Source organism: Phacochoerus africanus, chromosome 2 (assembly GCF_016906955.1).
Source record: "Phacochoerus africanus isolate WHEZ1 chromosome 2, ROS_Pafr_v1, whole genome shotgun sequence".
NCBI classification, from domain to species: domain Eukaryota; kingdom Metazoa; phylum Chordata; class Mammalia; order Artiodactyla; family Suidae; genus Phacochoerus; species Phacochoerus africanus.
Genome location: NC_062545.1, coordinates 123,406,801 through 123,424,952, shown reverse-complemented (window position 1 = coordinate 123,424,952; position 18,152 = coordinate 123,406,801). Strand labels below are relative to the sequence as shown.

At 37.0% G+C, this 18,152-nt stretch overlaps 1 protein-coding gene across 10 annotated transcripts in view; it reads right to left on the bottom strand.

Moving 5' to 3' along the window:
- GABPB1 (GA binding protein transcription factor subunit beta 1) overlaps window positions 1-18,152 on the bottom strand; it is a 75,478-nt gene that overhangs the window by 18,328 nt on the left and 38,998 nt on the right. For 6 of the 10 annotated variants that reach the window (XM_047766378.1, XM_047766383.1, XM_047766377.1 and 3 more), the window contains exons 2-6: window positions 15,602-15,709; window positions 10,525-10,692; window positions 8,006-8,200; window positions 6,774-6,921; window positions 6,331-6,444 (exon numbers count right to left, since the gene is read on the bottom strand). In XM_047766378.1, coding sequence (XP_047622334.1) covers window positions 6,331-6,444; window positions 6,774-6,921; window positions 8,006-8,200; window positions 10,525-10,692; window positions 15,602-15,709 — 733 coding nt within the window. The remainder of the gene's footprint in view (window positions 1-6,330; window positions 6,445-6,773; window positions 6,922-8,005; window positions 8,201-10,524; window positions 10,693-15,601; window positions 15,710-18,152) is intronic. The other 4 variants (XM_047766384.1, XM_047766382.1, XM_047766380.1 and 1 more) reach the window with 1 other exon arrangement.

The following is an 18,152-nucleotide window of genomic DNA, read 5'->3' as shown; positions in this document are numbered from 1 at the left end:
TGTAGTCTCTACCAATCTCACCGGTCAAGTGAAATGTTCAATTGTGTCTAAACATGTAGAACTTGTAGATTATTTTCTGATGTTAAATCTCCTACCTGGCCAGGTAACTACTGTGAGGAATCAAATAAGGCAAAAGGGGAGTTCCATTGGTGGCTCAGTGGGTTAAGGATCCAGCATTGCCACTGCTATGGCTCAGGTCGCTGTTGTGATGTGGGTTCAGTCCCTGGCCTGGGAACTTCCACATGCCTTGGGCATGGCCAAAAAAATGAAACAAAACAAAAAACCAAAAAGAAATAAAGGACTCAAATACCAAAGAGAAAAGAAATGAACCAAAACTGGATTGCAAATTGGACAAATCTGGCACTAGAAGATGAAACATCAGTGAAAAGAAAAATATAATTCCTACAGTTATCAAGCATAAAGATGGCAACTTCCAGTAAATATGATAGATACCTTCTTGACTTAAAGGTAAGTGAAAAGATGAAAAAGACACACATTCCTTTAGTTTAAATAGGTAAAAACACTTGGTTCCATGAAACAATATACTTCTTCAATATTTTTTAAAAGAAGAGGTTAGTAATATTAATTTTCTTTCTTTCTTCCTTTCCTTCCTCCCTCCCTCCTTTCCTTTCTTTCTTTCCCTCCCTTCCTTCCTTTCTTGGGCCGAACCTGGGGCATATGGAAGTTCCCAGGCTAGGGGTTGAATAAGAGCTATAGTTGCCAGCCTACACCACAGCCACAGTAACGCCAGAACAGAGCCACATCTGCAACCTACACCACAGCTTGCGGCAACACTGGACCCTTAACCCATTGATTGCATGGGGCCAAGGATCAAACCAGCATCCTCATGAATACCAGTCACAGTTTCCACTGAACCACAACGGAAGCTCCTAATTTTCTTTAAATCATAATTTTATCAATGCTTTCTCATCATCCCCTATTAGAGATAAAATTTCATAGGAATTGCTGTAAACTACAAAATTTTTCCAATTTGAGCAGAAATCAGTCTGGTAGGTATCAGTATATATAAATAAGAGAAAACATAAAGAGGCACATAAATTAGAGGTAAGTAACCCTACTGAGTCTACAGACTGCTGGCCGTGCATAATTACTGTTTTATATTTAATGTACTCGAAATGATAACATTCTTCTCACCTCAATTTGAAAAACAGGGTCTTGATAATCAGTTTTAATTATATCCTAACTACCTGAAGCTGTTTCTTAATTAGTCAATTCGTAAAATGATTATGTAGCAGGAATACAGATATACTCATCTATTAAAGCTATTAAGAAAGCCATTCCTCTCTTTCACATCTTTTCCTAATTAGAGATTCACCTACGCACCCCAAAAATAGATGAAGAAATATTAAATTATACATAAAACTGAAATAAGAAGTGTGTATTATTTAAGCAAATTTTTGCTGTAGTATACTTACAATCTTAGATATTCACTATATTAATTTATCAATAGTAAGAAATAGATCTTTTAAAATTTGAACCAATTCTTCAATTTTGGTGTGCCATGAAAACCCACTTTCGCATGTTAAACATACAGATGTCACAGGGCCCCACCCCAAACATCCTGGATCAGAATCCACTGGGGCAGAAGTGAGGCAAATATATTATTAAGAAGGTGATTCTGATTCACACAAAATTTAAGAACATTCCTCTTATTGACATTATCATATTAATTCAAAGTAATTGAGAGGACTTCAAATTAGTAGAAAACTTGAATTACACAATAGTTAAAGGACTACAGCCTTCTAACCATTGGGTACATAAATTAAGAAGATTATTCCCAACTATTTCCAAGCAAAAATACCACTAGTTCATTTTAATAATGTAAAAGAGAATGACAATTCTTACAGTAATGTTTGAGCTGCCTGGTATTTCTCCTGAATTATTCCACTCCAAAACTAGGGATGTTTTACACAAGTATTGTGAAAATTGTGTGGGTATACTCTGAAAGGCTATAAATTTTCTCACTGATTTATTTCCAAAGTGATTAAGTTAATTTCATGTATCAAAAGATAGTTGTATCCTCCCAGAGAAAGAAATTTAAAATAAATAACTCAGCATTTTGATTTATGTATCACTTTCTTATGAGTTTGCTGAGTGTGAATAGTCCCTTATATTAACTCAGGATATACTAATAAAATATTTTTGAAACCTCAAAGCTGAAAACTAAACATTAGTCAATGATCAATAACAGTATCAGATGACTATTTTGAGGATAAAATGAGATAATGCATGTAAATCATTAGCATAATAATGAGCTTATACTAAGAACCCTATACATATTAACCATTATTTTAAAAAACTGATTATGCCAAAATAACCTTATGACTCACATCAATTGTTTCATCATCTTTTTCTGGCCTGGCCTGGACTCAGAGCTAATGATTATTTAATACAACTATGCACATTAGCACAGGCCTACGGGCTCAAGAACTAAAATAAAAATTCCCAAAAAAACCAATTTAATAAAAATGAACATCAACAACAAATTCTTCAGGGTTTACTGAGACTTAGCAATTTTTTTTGTACTTCTATTAGACAAAGAATCATGAAAAGTATCCATGGGGATTAAAAAAATTAATAAGGAGTTCCCGTTGTGGTGCGGCGGAAACGAATCTGACTAGGAACCATGAGGTTGCAGGTTTGATCCCTGGCCTTGCTCAGTGGGTTAAGGATTCAGCGTTGCCATGAGCCGTGGTATAGGTTGCAGATGTGGCTCCAATCTGGTGTTGCTGTGGCTGTGGTGTAGCTGGGCAACTGTAGCTCCAATTCAACCCCTAGCCTGGGAACCTCCATATGCCACAGGTGCAGCCCTAAAAAAAGGCAAAAGGACAAAAAAAAAAAATTAGTCAAACAAGTGAGCTGCTTGGAAAAACGAAGGTTTATGAGGAAAGAATAAAACTAGAAACATTTACATGAAAAAATGCTAATAAGAAAGCAATTCAGTGAGATATTCAATCTGAAGTTGTATTTGCTTATAACATCAAGAAGGTAGAGGAGTTCCCGTCGTGGTGCAGTGGTTAACGAATCCGACTAGGAACCATGAGGTTGCGGGTTCGGTCCCTGCCCTTGCTCAGTGGGTTAACGATCCGGCGTTGCCGTGAGCTGTGGTGTAGGTTGCAGACGCGGCTCGGATCCCGCGTTGCTGTGGCTCTGGCGTAGGCCGGTGGCTACAGCTCCGATTCAACCCCTAGCCTGGGAACCTCCATATGCCGCAGGAGCAGCCCAAGAAATAGCAACAACAACAACAACAAAAAACAAACAAACAAACAAAAAAAACAAAAAAGAAGGTAGAGATATCATTTGTTTCACAATGAAAGCATATGCTACACTGATTTCCTTTACCCATTCCTATTGCACTAACAGTAAGATTTGTTTTATAGGAGTTCCCATGGTGGCACAGCAAAAACAAATCCGACTAGGAACCAATTTGACCCCTAGCCTGGGAACCTCCATATGCTGCAGGTGTGGCACTAAAAAGCAAAAAAATTAAAATTAAAATTAAAAAATTAAAAACTAAAAATTTGTTTTATATATCTAAGATGGTCCTAACATAATCATGAAAGAAATATTTAAAGCCATGGTTCAGAAACTGCATCATATCCTAGACTATCACAAGTACATTTCCTCTATATATAGGACCATGTCAGCCAGTTAGCCTCCATTTCAAATGTAGTCCATTTGCTGCTACAGTCTGGCTACTTGGTATCAGAAGATGTGTTTTAAAAGGAGGAAAAGTGATGCTTTTGTTTCATATAAAACAAAGTGAAAATTACACAAATATCTATTCCTATCACCAAACCAAGTTATAAACATTCTCAAAGATACTGGTCCACTGATCACCTGAAGAAACTGTGTAGAGGAGATAGTACACTTGGTGGTCACAGACACACACCTTGGGAATCAGGTTTTCAGCACAAACTTCCTTTCACCACTACTACTTTGGGTACTTTCCATGCTACTTTTGGGTAAAAATATTTAACTCCCACAAACCTCAATTTCACCATATATAAAATGGGGAGTACTACTTTATTTACCAGATCCTATTATGTCCTTGAAAAAACATATAAACACTTCCAAATTGGGATGAGTCTGACAACTGATATTAAAAAGAACTGGTCAGCCAAGAAGCAGAGAAATGACTTGAATGAGCACGTGCAAACTAAGCTGCAAGAAGATATTTCTTTATGTGATTACACACCTCAGCTAAATTGTTTACAGTAGTTAGTGGCAATGTACTCACCTGAACTTTAACTTAATTCAAGCTCTTAAAATATCTTCAAAAAGATTCCACTATGACATAGCATTGAAATGAAAGATTATTGTGCTCATAGAAGACTGTAAATCATATACAAGAGAAGTCAATTAAAGTTACTAATTCTCTCAGACTAGCCCACACAGAATATTTTCAAAGGTAGAAGTTAGAGAAGTCAGTATGACCAATTCGTGGAGTCAAACATATAACTGTAAAAACTTCCAACTGACTTTGAAGAAAAATTTAATTTTCATAGATATGTACTTTAATAAAGACAAAAATGGGAGTACCCATTGTGGCTCAGTGGAAACAAATCTGACTAGCATCCATGAGGACGTAGGTTTGATCCCTGGCCTTGCTCAGCGGGTTAAAGGATCCAGTGCTGCTGTAAGCTGTGGTGTAGGTCGAAGACATGGCTTGGATCCAGCTTGGATCCTGCGTTGCTGTGGCTGTGGTGTCGGCCAGCAGCTACAGCTCTGATTGGACCCCTAGCCTGGGAACCTCTGTATGCCAATTGGTGTGGCCCTAAAAATACAAAAAAAAAAAAAGGACAAGTTTAATCAAAGAAAAATCCACCAATGAAATTAATTTTCTTTGATATGCTTATGCAATTGTAAAAGTGCCAAAGAGATCGAAGCATAGGTTATAAAAGCAGCACATCAATGCAATGATACACAGAGCTGCTAAAGGCCAAAAGTAATTCAGAGAAGTCTTAAGACTCCCAAATATAAAGGTTTAGATTCAAACATTGATTAAGATGCTAAAGAAGCTGGAGAAGGAATAAATGTTTACTATCACCAGTTGGGAGTCAGGGATGGTGCGGGGAGAGAAAGAGGAAGAAAGGAGAGAGATAGGTAATCCCCTCCCCGAGGCCCCCCCCCCCAAAAAAAACACATCCTCCAATCGTAGCACCTTAAAGAATCAAATCAATAATATATACCTTTAATCTTTCTGATGAGGATTAGATGAGATCATAAGTAAAACCCCTGCCACAGCACATAGCACATACAATAAACATGCAGTGAACTGTTATTTTCTTATTATTATCATACTTTGAAAAAACATTAATTTAAATAATGAATGACAACAAATTATTATTTACTTTTATAAGCACTCACCCAAATATAATGGCTTAAACTACAATAAGAAAACAATTTTGTGAAGTTTTTTTAATTCCCAAAGTAATCATATACTTTCATTTTGGTTAATTATTAACAGTAGACCTTATCTAAACCACCTATTAGTACTGTTTGCCATCATTTAACTCTAGGTTATCCTTCAATGATGTTTGTTGGTATGCTATTTCCTAGTTCTGTTAGTCATTAAGATTTTATATCATTTTAATAGAACTGATAAAAATTAAGCTATGAAAAAGACAGCAAGTTATATATATCTATTTTATTTATATAGAAATAAGACTAGGAAAACAAAACCAAACAGGGTACACAGACACGTTTTCTGTGAAACACAAATATTTGCTTTTAATTTTAATTAAATTAATTTTAATTTTAAATAATTGCCACAATTTAACAGCCTTTTAAAAATCCGATTTTTGGAGTTCCCATTGTGGCTCAGTGGTTAACAAATCCGACTAGGAACCATTAGGTTGTGGGTTCGATCCCTGGCCTCACTCAGTGCGTTAAGGATCTACACCCCAGCCTCACTCAATAAGCTGTGATGTAGGTCGCAGATGTGGCTTGGATCCCAAGTTGCTGTGGCTCTGGTGTAGGCCGGCGGCTGTAGCTCCGATTAGACCCCTAGCCTGGGAACCTCCATGTGCCACAGGTGCTGCCCTAGAAAAAGACAAAAAATAAAATAAAATAAAATAAAATTCAGATTTTCAGCTTTCTATGAAAAATTCAAATCTCGCAACACTGATTGAGCATCTGACTGTAATCAGCTAGAGGTGAGTAGGAGACACACCCCTGCCCTGCCCCAACTCTCCTCAAACGGCCATAATCTCAACCCTGCCTTTAGCCTTTTATAGTTCCTTCCTGACCTTTGTCAATATTTGCATCTCCAGCTTTTCATGTACACATTTGACTGGTTTTTCTAACCTGGAGTTTCTGAAGAATTGGACAACGGAGCAGATGCTTCGGCTAAGGCAGCTAGTGTAGCTAATACTGATGTGGAGGAGTTTCCAAACTGAACAGCAGATACACCCGTCTCATCTATGAGAAAGGAGAGAACAGGTATGAATTTTTAAGGAACTTAATTTAGCGCATTTTTCTGATATCTATTTTACTTTATTAGATAATACTAGTTTTGTGAAAAACAAGCTCAGACAATATTAGTCTTTGAAAGGTAATTTTGCAGTATGTTTTGCAATATCACCTTTCTTTATTCTGTCTCATAAAAATTTGTTTTTTTGCCAATTATAACCAAGAAAACCATGGTGACTGATATAATCTTACCCTCATTCTCCAAAGTCCTTTCTTAAAAGGATGAATACCTACTAAAGCATAAAATCCCAACCGCTAGCCTATATGCATCTCAATACCTGTTGCCTTGGATGAATTTTCTGAAGATACCAGACCTGTTAGGTTCACCACCCCTCCAGGTCCAATGATAAACTGCGGTGTGGCAGCATGTATCGTCACAGTGTCGGGACTCTCTGGGTTTGTGTTGATTTGGTTCTGCATAGCAATCTAGGGGACAAATTACCACAATGATTTCAGAATTATAACCAGAATATATAGCACAGACTTTCAATGGAGTACAAACAAAAATATAAAGGAACATCCTGTAATCTAAGAAGAACCATATAATACAAACGGCAATCTTTGTTTACAGTCTACCAAAAGTATAGTGGTAAAATACAGGTATGGATTTATATCCACAGCTTCCCTATTAGGTAAAGCAGCAAAATCCCATGCAAGGAGAAATGGTTATCTGAAAGGTTTTTGGAGAACACAGTTGAAAGATATTCTGCTGCTCTGTGGCTATAGAAATTTAAGTATGTCCTCTACTATATTCAGCAATATTAACACTACCTATATAAAGCATGTCCTTACCAATTACTTATTCTCCATCCTCAACCCTAAGCCCCAAACTGCACTCTTAGGAGTAAAAGAATTGGAAGAAGCATGGCAACATTCATTTTCCTAAACATATAACATCTTTTAAGTAGCTAGCTGAAGTTCAACAGACCCAGATGGTCTTAGAGAAGAATTCTACAGGGAAGGAGAACAAGAAGATAGGCAAGAAGAAGAAGTAAGTAAAGAAGGTTAACATATATCAATGTTGTCTAGCTGAAGAAAAGAGAAGGAACGTTGGTTATTACAAAAACTTGCGCCAAAGCCCTAAGTAACTGTGTTCAAAAACAGATCTTTTGAGGATGGTGAAAAAAATAAGAGAAATCAATCAGAATGATGAAGACTACATCACTCACCCTGGGGACATTATCATGGTTGCTAAAAAAATTTTTTAGTGGAAGTATAACAGACTTGAAAAACCATGTGGCAACCAAATATGCAATAAAAATAACTAATAGAATAAAATGTCTAGGAGGGAATTCAGAACCTTAAAAATACTGAAAGTCACCACTTTATCTAATGTTACATGCAAAGACTGTGGTATTACACTCAGGAAAATCAACACTAATGAACAAAGAGGAAGTGAAAGAGGAACAGCCTGTCCAAAATAACCAGGTCTAAAATGAAAAGTTACAAGCTATATAGTTCAAATCATCCATAAGACCGATCCTTTTATTTTCTTAAAGTCAAAAGTTACCTGTAGTATCTCTGCTAAATCTTCGTTCCCATTGTCTATTGAAATATCAAATGCAGTTTTACAAAATTTACTTTGCGTGTGTACATCAGCACCATATTTGATTAAAAGTTCCACCACTTCTTGATGATTATGTTCAGTGGCCCAATGTAGAGCTGTCATCTTCAACATGTCCTTGGCATTGACATCAGCACCATGCTACAAAAATATTTCAGAGTAAGAAATTTATAAATTATGTGATATAGAGATTTCTTTTTTTTCTCTTTTTTTTAGGGCTGCAGCCGAGGCATATGGAAGTTCAAGGCTAGGAGTCAAATCAAAGCTGTAGCCTCTGGCCTACACCACAGCCACAGCAACACCGGATCCAAACCGTGTCTGCGACCTACACCAATGCTGGATCCTTAACCCACTGAGCAAGGCCAGGGATTGAACAGGCATCCTCATGGATACTAGTCAGATTCATTTCCACAGAGCCACGATGAGAACTCCCTAAAGAATTCCTGATTGAAAATACTAACCACCATGCTTTAAACTAAGAATTTGCTACTAACTTCATCAACTCTTTATTTTTGTGTATTGAAATATCTACATGTTCCAGGAATCACCACACATCTGTCACTTAATCAGTTTTTTATCATGCTGGCTTTGTGAACTGCTTTCCTTCTAATTTCTTAGAAGTATACCAATTACTTATTCAGTCATCCAGCCATAAGCATGATGGGCTTGAATGGCATAAAAAGTGAAGGAAAGCTATGAGCTTTCTCCCAAACCCTCCAGTTCCTTATTTATATGAAAAACATCCTTTGCTTTCAAAACCAGTGCAATATAATGAATTAACAGGAAGCTAGCTAGAGTATACTATCTATTATGATCGTCACTAGACACATGTGGGTATAATAAAGCACTTGAAATAAAGCAAGTCTGAATAAAGATATACTGTGTGTAAATATACACTGGAATTCAAAGACCTCACATCAGAAAAAGGATATAAAGTAACTTATTAATAATTTTATATTGATTCCATATTGAAATGATAATATTTCACATACAGTGAGTTAAATAAAACAGTAAAAAATTTTTTTTAACCTTTTTTTTTTTTTGTCTTTTTGCCATTTCTTGGGCCACTCCCACGGCATATGGAGATTCTCAGGCTAGGGGTCTAATCAGAGCTGTAGCCACCGGCCTATGCCAGAGCCACAGCAACGTGGGAACCGAGCCATGTCTGTGACCCACACCACAGCTCACAGCAACGCTGGATCCTAAACCCACTGAGCAAGGCCAGGGATCGAACCTGCAACCTCATGGTTCCTAGTCAGACTCATTAACCACTGTGCCATGACGGGAACTCCTTTTTTTACCTTTTTAATGCAGCTGATAGAATATCTAGAATTACATGTGCTTCATTTTTGTGGCTTTTATGTTTTTTGAATAAGACAATCTAGAGGCTAGAATAAAAAAGATTAAGAGTATCTAAATAGGAGTTCCCGTCGTGGTGCAGCGGAAAGGAATCTGACTAGGAACCACGGAGTTGTGGGTTTGATCCTTGGCCTCGCTTAGTGGGTTAAGAATCCAGCATTGCCGTGAGCTGTGGTGTAAGGTGGCAAACACGGTTCAGATCCTGCATTGCTGTGGCTGTGGCACACGCCAGCAGCTGTGGCTCCGATTTGACCCCTAGCGTAGGAAACTCCTTATGTCACGGTGTGGCCCTAAAAAGAAAAAAAAAAAAAAGATTATCTAATCTATCACTCTCTGTTTCAGAATTTTCTCCTTGGCATTTAAATGATTAAAGAAAAAGCCCTAGGAGTTCCCTTCATGGCTCAACAGTTAACGAAACCAACTAGGATCCATGAGGATGCAGGTTCAATTCCTGGCCTCGCTCTTTGGGTTAAAGATCCAACATTGCCGTGAGCGGTGGTGTAGGTCACAGACACGGCTTGGATTCTGTGTTGTTATGGCTGTGGCATAGGCCCGCATCTGTAGCTCCAATTCAACCCCTAGCCTGGGAACTACCACATGCCACAAGTGTGGCCCTAAAAAGCCAAAAAAAATCCTGTCTGTATTATTTATTTGTTTGTTGATTATCAAAACCTAACATTCCCTTCTTTATGCATTTTAACTGTGTTGAGAATAACAAAACTTTAGTCCCTCACCATAGCAAAGACCAAGACCTAAGAAATCAACTGGTTGACTTAAATAAAAACATACAAAGAGGAAGTTTTTTTTCTACCCACAAAAGAAAACTTTAAGATAATCTTCATTCAAATGAATGCTTATATTCGACCCCCCAGGCTAGGGGTCGAATTGGAGCTACAGCTGCTGGCCTATGCCACAGCCACACCAGATTCGAGCTGCGTCTATGACCTATACTTACAGCTCACGGCAATGCTGGATCCTCAACCCAATGAGTGAGGTCAGGGCCTGTGTCCTCATGGATACTAGTCGGGTTTGTTTCTGCTAAAACCACAACAGGAACTCCCTGGGGGTTTACTTTCAAAAGCAAAGTTTAAAAAGAGAACACATACCTTAAGCAAAACCTCTACTATGCTGGCATGGCCCTCAGAAGCTGCCATATGCAGTGGCGTGCGGTCAACTTTGGTTCTGGCATCCCTACTTACACCAGCTCGAAGTAGTACTTCTGTGGTGGAATAATGCCCGTACTGTGCTGCCAAATGAAGTGGAGAAGTTCCCAGCTATATACAAGAAAAAAAGCCACATTTAGAGTCATTTTTAATACACTTCTATTCCCACTTTCTCTAATGTTTTCTGTTTTCATAGCAAACAGGTTATCTGTCTACCAAATGTTTACAAAGTAACTCAAAACTGAAAAGGGATAATTTTTGCAGATCACAATCTCTTCATAGAAGCTTTCAAGAATTCCCACTCATTTCTCAGTGAGGAAGAAAAATCAATATTTCATTTAATTCAAACTTGCTTTATTATGTTTAATCAGATTAATAGCCTAAATAAAATTAATCTCATCAGGAATTAGAGATAATTAGAGTTTGAGCAATTTTTGAGTATTAAAATGTTTTCCTCATACAATCACACAAAAAATTTTCAACTATGAAATTCATATGAAATAAATTTAACAGTGTACATTTTTACATTAAACTGTTTTGTAGGACTTAAAAATAAATTAAAGCACCTCAGTGATCTTTTTAAAGGAGTTCATATAGTCATTTTCCAAGGGAAGGATCTGATCTGAGGTACACTTACCAAAGGTAAGTTACAAGAGCCAAAACAGAGCCCAAGTCTCTTGAAATCCATTCCATGTAGACTAGCCACTACAGTAAGGCTACACTCATAATATTTAACAGAAGTACATACTAAACTGTGAAGAGCCTTGTCAGAGGTATAATTTTTAATAGGTGAAAATCAGAATTAAGTTATAATAAATCACATGCATTTAGAGGCATTTGTCCCTACAACTTTCTGATGACCAAGATACTCAGTTCTAATGAACCAAGAAAGTTCACTAGAATATGAAATTTGCTAAGACCATTACTGTAATAGAAACTAAGGTTTTTGTTTAAGCACTTTCCATAGCAAGCACTATTCTACGAACTTTACACCTATTATCTCATTTAATTTCCTCATAACATAGGTACTATTACTATCCTCATTTGGCACTAAAAGAATCTAAGGTACAAAGAGGTTACTAATTTGCCTGAGGTCACACAAGTAAGAGTTATAATATAAAGCTAAGCATGTGCTCTCAATACATGGTAAAAATGGAAATCATTTATCCTGGAAATAATTATTTTATTACTATTAAAAACCTTGTATTTTTATGGGAAAGTTATTCCAGGTGATCAAAAAAAGATTCTTAAATAATCCTTTCTTTTTCCATGCTCTATTATACTTTTGTATAACTGGTCCTTTCTATATTCTTTTTTTTTTTTTTTGTCTTTTTAGGGCCGCACCCACAGCATATGGAATTTTCCAGGCTAGGGTTCTAACTGAAGCTATAGTTGCCAGCCTACACCACAGCCACAGCAAGGCAGGATCCAAGCCACGTCAGCAACCTACACCACAACACACAGCAATGCTGGATCCTTAAACCCACTGAGCAAGGCCAGGGATCAAAACCACATCCTCATGGATATTAGTCGGGTTCGTTTCCACTGAGCCACAGCGGGAAATCCTAATGGCTATGTAACAGTATTTCAAGATTTTACTCTGCATTTGCCCAATTATTAAATAGCTGCGCATCTTTTTATGTTTACTGGTCATTCAAACTTTCTCTTTAGTAAAGTAGCATATCAAGTCATGTGTCCAATCTCTTCTGTCTTGTTTTTCATTACTATCATGGGCATCCTTATGAACTATGGACACTAATCTTCACTAATCTTTTTTCTTTTTCCTGTCTTTTTTTAAGGCTGCACCCGTGGCATATGGACATTCCCAGGCTAGGGGTCAAATCAGAGCTGCAGCTGCCTGCCTATGCCATAGCCACAGCAATACAGATCCGAGCCATGTCTGCAAACTACACCACAGCTCACTGTAATGCCGGATTCTTAACCCACTGAGCAAGGCCAGGAATAGAACCCACATACTCATGGATACTAGTAGGGTTCGTTATCACTGAGTCACCACAGGAACTCCGATACTAATCCTTCCTAAAATCTTTTCGTCTTTTTTTTTCCCCAGGATTCACATATATGCATACTTCTATTTAATTGAGGTATAGTTGAGTTACAATATTATATTAGTTTCAGGTGTACAGCACAGTGATTCCATATTTTTATAGATTATACTCCACAGAAATTTATTACAAAATAATGGCTATAATTCCTTGTGCTATACAATATATCCTTGTTGCTTATCTATTTTATACACAGTAGTTTGTATCTCTTAATCCCATACTCCTATTTTGTCCCTCCCTTCTTTCCTCTCCCCACTGGTAACCACTAGTTTGTTTTCAGTATCTGTGAGTCCAGTTTCTGTTTTGCTATATACAATTTTTAAAATTTTTTAGATTCCACAAATAAGTAACATCATACAGTATTTTTCTTTCTCTGACCTATTTTACTAAGCATAACACTCTCCAGATCCATCTACATTGCTGCAAATGGCAGAATTTCATTCTTTTTTGTAGCTGAGTAATACTCCTCTCTCCCCTCTCTCCCACCCCCATGTGTTTGTGTGTGTGTGTGTGTGTGTATGTACACATCTTCTTTATCCATCTGTTTGTTGATGGACACTTGGGTTGCAAAGATATGAAACAGGGCTTCTATGAACATTGGGGCGCATGTATCTTTTCAAATTACAGTTTTCATTTTTTTCAGATATATGCCTAGGAATGAAACTGCTGGATCATATGGTAGTTCTATTTTTAGTTCTATGTGGACCCTCCATACCATTTTCCATAGTGGCTGTACCAATTTACATTCCCACCAATATGCACAAGGGTTCCCTTTTCTCCACATCCTTGCCAACATTTCTTATTTGTAGACATTTTGATGATAATCATTTTGACAGGTGTGAGGTGATTATATCATTTTGAAGGCTCTTTTTGTCTTGATACACTATAGGATCACTATGCAGTATCTAGATATAGATTGTTTTATTACTATTTTATTGATCCTGCTGGAAATTGCTGGGCTATTTGAATCTGTCAGCTACCAATTTTCATCAGTCTTGGAAAAATCAAAACCATTATCTTTTAAAATTTATGATTACATATATATTAAGACTTTCTCACACAGTAGCCTTCATGACTCCTAACATCTTTTATATTTTCTATTTTTCTCTGTCTGCACTCTGGACAACTTTTCTTCTCTTTTTTTTGTCTTTTGTCTTTTTTGTTGTTGTTGTTGTTGTTGCTATTTCTTGGGCTGCTCCCGCGGCATATGGAGGTTCCCAGGCTAGGGGTTGAATCGGAGCTGTAGCCACCGGCCTACGCCAGAGCCACAGCAACGTGGGATCCGAGCCGCATCTGCAACCTACACCACAGCTCACGGCAACGCCGGATCCTTAACCCACTGAGCAAGGGCAGGGACCGAACCCGCAACCTCATGGTTCCTAGTCGGATTCGTTAACCACTGCGCCACGACGGGAACTCCTTTTCTTCTCTTTTAGTTTGTTAATTTTCTCTTCAACTGTCCCTAAGCCACTATTAAAATCTATCTGACTCCTTATAGGTGTGCCTTTGTTGTCCACTATTTCAGTGGGTTATTGTCCAAGTTGCCTTGTGTCTCTATGTGTTCAGTTATTTTTGACTCTTCATTTCCCTTGGAATTTAATTTGTGGATAAGAAGCCTGGGATGAAGATAGGTTCATCCTGAAAGGATATTCATTTGCTTGTGTCAGGAATCTGGGGTAATCTCTAATCCAATGACCACTTTAAATTCACTTTTCAGTTCATAGTTGTGCACAAAACACAAGTATTTATGAGATCAGGCCACAAGTGTGTGCAAAAGATGACTTTAGACTCCAAATTCTCATCAACAAATTTTTTTCCTCTCTCCATCTGGTACCTTGGTTCAAGCCAATTTATTTTCCTTGACATACCCTAAAAACAGAGGTAGGATCAAGTAGGAGGAGAGAGGGGCTATTTCTGCTTTACTCTTAGAGAATCTCTTTGAGATTCCAGAACTATGGGGAAAGGATCTCCTAGGAGACTTCTCTCTACAAGCAGTTTTCAGTAACTTATGCCAGGGAGGTGGAAAAACCAACAGGCAAATTTACAGAGTTTAGCAAATGTTCTAAGGGTGAAATTTCTCTGGGTTCTGGCCTTCACTTAGTTTTGCAGGTTGAAAATCCTTTACTTTATAATTCATCAGTGCCCTTAAGTTGATTTTTTTTTAATATTTAGTCAAAAAAATCTTTATCTTTTAAAGACAGATGCTGAAATAAATGGATGAAATAAAATGGTTCCTTAAATTTGTTTTAAAATAATATAATACAAAGAATGTAAATGGGGTTATAGAGGAAACAAGATGCATCATGATTTGATAACTTTTAAAGCTGGATAAAAGGTATGCAGGGGTTGATACAGGTTTGAAATTTTTCATACTAAAAAAAGTTGTTTTGTTTTGAATGAAAAAAAAAATATGGCGGGGAGGACATGGAACAAGTAAGCCAAAAACAAAATCAAAACTCTAGAATTTTTAGTTGTTACCAGTGGAGGAGTTAATCTAGACTCCTAACCCTCCATATTCCCAAAACTATCTTTTATTTACTTGCGGAATTAAGTAGAATTATGATTTCTGTCTTCTTCACAACTGCCTTCTGTAGTTACTAAGAAGAACTCTTTCCCATTCCTTTCTTCTTTCTGGGTTACACATTTACAATAGTTTTACAAGTATCAATTGAAATGCAAATAAATATCCTTTTCTTTTTAGAATCAATTATAACATTAACTCCAAATTTGTTGTTTTCTAAATTATAAATTCCACCTGTGCTATTTATAAGGCTTTTAAATTAAATCCCAAGTGGCTACATTTTACATTCATCCTGCATTAGTGAACTCCATCGTTTAAAAGAAAATTTAATTTTTTACCACTTACAGTAAGCACAACACTGACTAAACTTTTCACTGGAAAAACTCAAAAATGAGAAGAAGAAAAATCCCACAACATTAAAATCATTCTTTACCCAGTCTGTAGTAAAAGGAGCTCCATTAGCCATCAAAATACGAACTTCATCATCTTGACCTGCTCGTGCTGCTTCTAAAAGCTTCTTTCCCAAATCTACCAGGGACATCTAAACAAAACATAGATGAATTTAACATCTCCATTTATATGTTATGACATAACTTTTTTCCCTTCTATCTTTATTAATAAGTCAATTTTCAATTATTCACAGAGTGGTGTCTTATTAACCTGAAACTACAGCTCATACAAAAAATTTACATTTGAATTTCGGAAATAGATTTTTCTTTCCTAAATTAATCTTATTACCTAGGATAATAAGATTAATCTGAATTCTCCAAACATAGCTGGTAAAAGATAGAAGAGGTAAGTGGTACAGAAAGCTGTCTAAAATTAAAAACTGGAAACTGTTTTCACTGGAAGAGTTGTAGCAATAGAGTTTTTCACAAATGTAAGTAGAAATAAGGTAAATATATTGTCCTTTTTAAATAGCATTCATACTAAATAAACCTACTGTGACTTTTTTCTGTAACAGTAAATGTGCTCAGAATTTGAAAATAAGTATTTTGATTTATTTTATAATTATTATTTTTTTAAGGTCCTACCCATGGCATATGGACATTCCCAGGCCAGGGACTGAATCCAAACCACAGCTGTGCCCCAGGCCACATCTGTGGCAACACTAGATCTTTTAACTTACTGCACTGGAAAGGGGAATGAACCCACGCCTCTCAAGCCGCTGCAATTGGATTCTTAACCCACTGTGCCACAGTGGGAACTCCCAGAAATAAGTATTTTTAACATGTACAGGCAATGCACATGGAAGTTCTTTCAGAAAAGGCACAATTCCATTCAAAGAAAATAATGAAAAGAGAGTCTAATTGTATTATCGATAGAGTATGTATCTCACTAAGAACCTAGAAAGTAAGTCTGCCTAGTATCTTGAATACAAGAAATCTGAAAAGACTACCATAGCAGCCTAGGGTGTGTGTGTTTGGCGGGGGGGGGGGGGGGGGGTCTTGAAAAAGAAATATTGAAATATGTGTTAGGGAAAGATCATGATAGGAGCACATGTGGGAAGAAAGATTTGAATGTCTCAGAAATGCTCAAATTCAAGGGATGACAGTTCTAGAAGAAAGTTGTCAAATCCAGAAAGACTATTCAATGTATTATATGGAATCTGGAGGAAAGACAAACAGGTAGAATTTGAAGCTCGTAGGAAAAGGAAGATATGGAAAGCCTGAAATTTACACCAGAAAAAATGTACCTGGGGTGCTAATTTGTCTTAAAAAGTGAATACTCTTTGAGTCAAGGGGAAATAAACTATAAGAGAAGAATGTCAGGTTGATTAGTGTATCCCAATCTGGTATGAATACGTATTACTCAAGGAGAGGGACGGTGACAGACAGAGCTTAGGGAGGTTACTTATAACAGAAAAGGACAGGATACATCACATAATTAGAGGTGTTACGAAATCTAAAAGGGTTGATCAGAGGTTGATAAAAGATGTCCCCTCAAGAACCCAAGTTTGTGCTTAAATTACTGTATTTTTTTATAGTACATTCCCCAACACACACAAAAAAAACAAACATAAAGAATCACCGGGAATAGATGTTAATATTGGGAGGCTAACACAATGACAAGGTGAGATGTTTATGTCCAGGCATTCATCACTAGACAAGAGAGAATTTCTTAGAGTTGTTCTATTTGTAAGGATACAAATAATTCATAATATATCCTATAGTGAAGAATGAGGAAAACAATCACACGCACTTGTGGGTTTTATGGGGGGATGGAGGGTTATATGCTTTTTTGTGACATTCACAACATTTTCACCCTTGAATTTCTGATTTCCTTTCCTTTTTCCTCCCATTCTCTGATTTGCACCATGATGGAGTCACTGGAATTCAAAATACTCCTTCATCTCACTAAAAGCTCTATGACCAAAAGACATTACTGTTCTCTAATGAAAGATTTTCCCTAGGGAATACATTCCAGATGGATATGTATTAACATCCTATTCAATAAGCAAAGAATCTGCAATAGTAATTTCCTACTAAAGGCAGGATAAGGGGAAAAACAAATGACTTCTACAGAAGTACAGTAAAATCTAAACTGGTCATACTGACAAATATAGTGTCTATACTATGGATGACCAAAATTTAATATTAATCTGGTTTTACAACAAAGTTAAGTCTTTCCTCCAAATATACATTGTTAAATATGTCTTACACAGCAATATAAAATCATTTTGCATTCTTTCAACAGATGGTTTAGACATCTGGATATCTTTTATGAGGTGATGGTTTAGGGCTCTTCCTCATTCATTTATTTATTTAATTTAGGGCCACACCTGTGACATAAGGAGGTTCCCAGGCCAGGGGTCAAATCGGAGCTGTAGCTGCTGGCCTACATCACAGCCACAGCAATGCAGGATCTGAGCCATGTCTGCAACCTACACCACAGCTCATCACAACCCACTGAGTGAGGCCAGGGACCAACCCCACATCCTCACTGATACTAGTCAGGTCCATTACCTCTGAGCCACAACAGGA